This window comes from Halyomorpha halys, unplaced genomic scaffold, assembly GCF_000696795.3.
Source record: "Halyomorpha halys isolate HHAL.00 unplaced genomic scaffold, Hhal_1.1 Scaffold1003.1, whole genome shotgun sequence".
NCBI lineage: Eukaryota > Metazoa > Arthropoda > Insecta > Hemiptera > Pentatomidae > Halyomorpha > Halyomorpha halys.
Genome location: NW_027106990.1, coordinates 146,890 through 151,252, shown reverse-complemented (window position 1 = coordinate 151,252; position 4,363 = coordinate 146,890). Strand labels below are relative to the sequence as shown.

The window sequence follows — 4,363 nt, the reverse complement described above, 5'->3', positions numbered from 1 at the left end:
CGATTTTGTAACAACTAGTTCTGACTGAATAGTTGATTTGAATTTAGTTTTTAAGACGATAAAGTTTGCTTCAATTTGAAAGAAAAATCTCTTCAAACATTGACAGAATTTCTATAGGCTAATGACAATATGGCTCTGACGCTTTTGATAAAACCTATATAAAAATATTTCCTTGTAACCTTTCAGCTTTCGTATATAGAATAAATTTTCCAGAAAAATATGGAAAAAAACTTTATAAGTGTATTTCTCAGAAGTATACATTTTTGTGGTAACTTATGTATATGGTAACATAAAAAGGAATGTAATTCTATAAAAAACAAGAGGGATATTCATAATCTTTAGTCTAACATGTTAAAGTTTTGTTAAATAAAGAAATAGTTCTTTCTTTCAACCTGTAAAAGGAATATTTAACACGATTGAGAGTATGTTAATAGATCTGATAAATGGAGAATGACCTCACGCAATAGATTAGTAGAGCTCCATATCATTTTGTCCGTTGTTTTTATAGATTAGTTACTCGTAGTTCCAGTTAGGTTTGTGTTGTTTTTAAACTCTAATCGAGTAATGAATGAAAATAATAATAAAGAAACGGAAAAAAATTAATCAGGAGAAAAAACAAGGAAACAAGTGAAGTGAAGGAAAGATGATGTGATGAAGTTGTTGGAGATTTTAACGTTGTAAATATAACAAAAGAAGTTGCTTAGAAAATCCGCTAGGAGCTCCTCTACATTTAACATGGACATTGAATTAGGCTGCTCGCAATCCTATACTTTTTTTTTTTAACATTTAGTTTGTAATAACTTTTTACATTTAACATGACATCATGAATACCCCTAATAACTATAAATAAATGAATAGACTTGTCAAAGAAATTAACGAGTTTGTAAAATAAGTATATTATAAGAAAATCAGAAAAAAAAAAGATTTTTCTTAACTTATCAAAAATATTTTCTTTCTTCTTAAAACAAATATTTCTTTTAGCGCATCCAATGGCATCGTGCAACCCTATTACCTAACCTCGCCCTTATTTGTAATAAGAATTAAGAGAAAATAGTTTAAACAAATGAACTTACCAATGAAGTCACCATGAACGTAGCCAGTAGTACAAGAGCAAACTGTAACATGTTTCTAATCATTTCGTAGGTGTGATAAAAATAATTGTCTGAAAAAATTATCAAAAGTTAATTAGTAAATGAATCTTTGCAAATGATATTTGTTGTTTAATATAAATTCATCTGAAAGTAAGATTGGTATGTACCTAAAATAAATGTAGCTATGTAAAAACCATATAACAACTATAAAACAGACAAAATTTTAAAGGAGATGTATGAAGTGATTTAAACAAATAACAAAGGAACTTAAGACTACAGTCCCTTTTTTATTTGTCAGTCCTTTTGTTTATTGTTTACATCCATCTCCTTCACACCTTTGTTGTGACTCAATGACAAAATTCGTTTATCTATGTTTCAGGTCACTTATTACGAGTTTATTCTTGGATATCTAGGAATATTTTCGGAATTTAAAAAAATTAAGCGAAAAAAAAATTTTTATTTTCCCTCATAACTTGGGATTTTTGTGTTATTCGAATCACTTCCATTATGGTGTAAATTATGAAATGGAATTAAGTCTTGCTTGACGGTAAAAGACATTTCAACAAAAATATACCTCTGTGATGTTGGCGCCCCATCCTTGAAATAATTTAAATTTTTTTTTAGTTCTAGTGGTATCCATTAGAGTTGTAGAGTTCTCGATGATTTATAGGAATAGTTCTGATATTTAAAACATCAATAATACCGGTCAAATGCACGTGTGTAAAATACGTATTTTGTGCAACTTAACACTGTATATCTATTTTCCTGGTAACATTAAGGGATTTATTTAATAAGGATAATTTTTAGAACTCTTAGGGGGCCAAAAGAACTCCCAAAAACGAAAAAAAACTTTTCCAAAAATTTTTGATCGCAAATTTTTGGCTTAAGAAGTCGTAGAAATTAAAACTTCTTAGAGTTCTAGTAGCTACTATATGGGATTAAAGTTTCTAATAAAAAAAAAGAAACATTTAAGTTATTTAATACCAGAATAATACCAATTAAAAACTACGCACGACATTTGTGCAACATTTGACACCGTCTAACTTATTTTCTAGCAACAATACGATATTATTTCATAGGGATAATTTTTAGAACTCGTGGGGGGAGGGGGAGGGGGGCAAAAGAACTCCGATCAGAACTCTCGAAAAAAAAAAAAATTCGCTTCAAAAATATTTCTAAGTCGAAAAAATCGGTCGAAATCAGACAGTTTATCTTTTTTTCTGGCAACAATACGATATTATTTTTTTTGGGAGTTCTGTTGAGAGTTCTGTTGCCCCCCCCCTCCAAGAGTTCTAAATATTATCCTTATTAAATAAATCCCTAATGATGCCTGCAAAAAAGATGAGGGGCTGCGAAGCACAAAAATCTTGCGTAATGTTTAATTGGTATTTTTTAAAAATTAAACAACATAAGTAATTCTTTTTTTTTATTGGGAACTTTGAATATTATATAGGAACTACTAGAACTCTGAGAATTTTTAATTTTTACGATTTCTTAGGTGAAAAATTCGTGATCAAAATTTTTTTTTTCATTTTTTTGGTAGTTCTGTTGGTCCCCAAGAGTTCTAAAAATTATCCTTATTAAATAAATCCCTAATGTAATATACGTATTTTACGCGCGTGCATTTGAGCGGTATTATTGATGTTTTAAACATCAGAACTATTCCTATAAATCATCGAGAACTCTAGAACTCTTGTGGATACTACTAGAACTAAAAAAAAAAATTGGAATATTTCAAGGATGGGGGGCCAACTTCACAGAGGTATAAAATATTCAAATAGTGTGTGGTTTTCAAGTTATGTAAAAAATGGAAAAAATTAATTAAAAACATAAATAATTGAACGAATGTTTAGAACTATTCCAAAATTTTACACCGATATCCTTATCTGGTTACGATTAGATTGGACAAAATTGGATTTAGAGAGGATGCTCTTATGCGAAATCTGGGACAAAAATGTAGGAAATTATTTAATATTTTCCCCGTATTTTGATAGTTAGCTCACCCAACTTGATAAATGTCAATTAGTCTGTTTCTAATTCACAATCCGTTAAAACAACATTCGACCAGAAGTATTACATATACTTCTATATACATATAAAAGACTTATATTATATTGTGGAAGGTTTAATAATACATACGGTTAGATAAATAAAAATATAAATTTAAGAAAGATATGCATTATCTGATTTTTTTACCCACTTCTTGTCTCGTTTATTCGTTTGGGCCTAATACACCCTATACTAAGGCATTAACTATACACGTCTTACCTACACAACGCTCGCTGCGAAGATCCACTGCGAAATGCATATTGCATCCCTTCCATTCTCTTTTATATATTCGCACTGATAACCTCCATCCGGTTGCCCATTATCTCAATTTAAACGGGGATGTGCGCATCATTTGTTGCATATGAAATTCGCCAATAATAAACGAGTCTGCACTTCTATCCTGTACGTGTTTCTGAAAACAGAGTATCCTTTAATTAATTCCGGGTACTGAAAATAATTATTAATTTTTATTTCCATTGTGTTGCAATTAAAAATTAATAGTTATTTTCACAAAATAAAAATTTCGCCAACAGTTGTCAGACTGACGAGAAAGAAAACTAATTGCTCATGCGCCAATCATTTTAACGCGCTAGTAAGCGTGAGTGTGTAGGTTTGTGTACTGCCTAGCACAAAAACAAAAAAGTGAACTGTAATTACATATTTAAGGCTGGTATATACCTGGGATGTCACTGCAGCGTATTCAATAAAATCGGCTAAATGGAAGTTCTGCTTCAAAGATTAGATTTATTACATTTTTTCGACATATCGAAAAACGGCTCTAACTATTTTGATTAAACGCGTTTTGTCGATGTACAATTTAGTATTCGTCAATATCAATTACGTCTAATCCTCTTTGAAATAGTCTTACACGGCTTAAGTGCCAAATTTTCAAAATGGTGATCGTTAAACTAGTTTTAATTTTGTTTGATTGAAATAATTAACCAATTCACATTTTTACTAGTCATGAAAAATGGATGAATAAAAACTATGAAAAAATTTGATAATTAACTTAGGGAGAAAAGAGGAAAAATATCTTTTGCAGGCTGAAAACACATTTCTAGAAATAGAGTAGCGATGTAAACGTATAATATAATTTTGAAAATTCTAAGATTTTTTTTTTTTATTTGATAGATTTATTTATTGATAGATATTACAATCTGCCACACAGTTGTGGGCAATAGGTAATATTGATGAATGATCTCATACATACTAAAATTAAAAAA

At 29.7% G+C, this 4,363-nt stretch overlaps 1 protein-coding gene across 1 annotated transcript in view; it reads right to left on the bottom strand.

The window, feature by feature from the left end:
• Nucleotides 1-3,388, bottom strand: part of LOC106687738 (ankyrin-1) — a 13,626-nt gene extending 10,238 nt beyond the window's left edge. Inside the window, exons 1-2 of the mRNA XM_014431775.2 lie at nt 3,360-3,388; nt 1,074-1,162 (exon numbers count right to left, since the gene is read on the bottom strand). Coding sequence (XP_014287261.1) covers nt 1,074-1,136 — 63 coding nt within the window. The 5' untranslated portion in view covers nt 1,137-1,162; nt 3,360-3,388. The remainder of the gene's footprint in view (nt 1-1,073; nt 1,163-3,359) is intronic.
• Between the last annotated feature and the right edge of the window lie 975 nt (nt 3,389-4,363).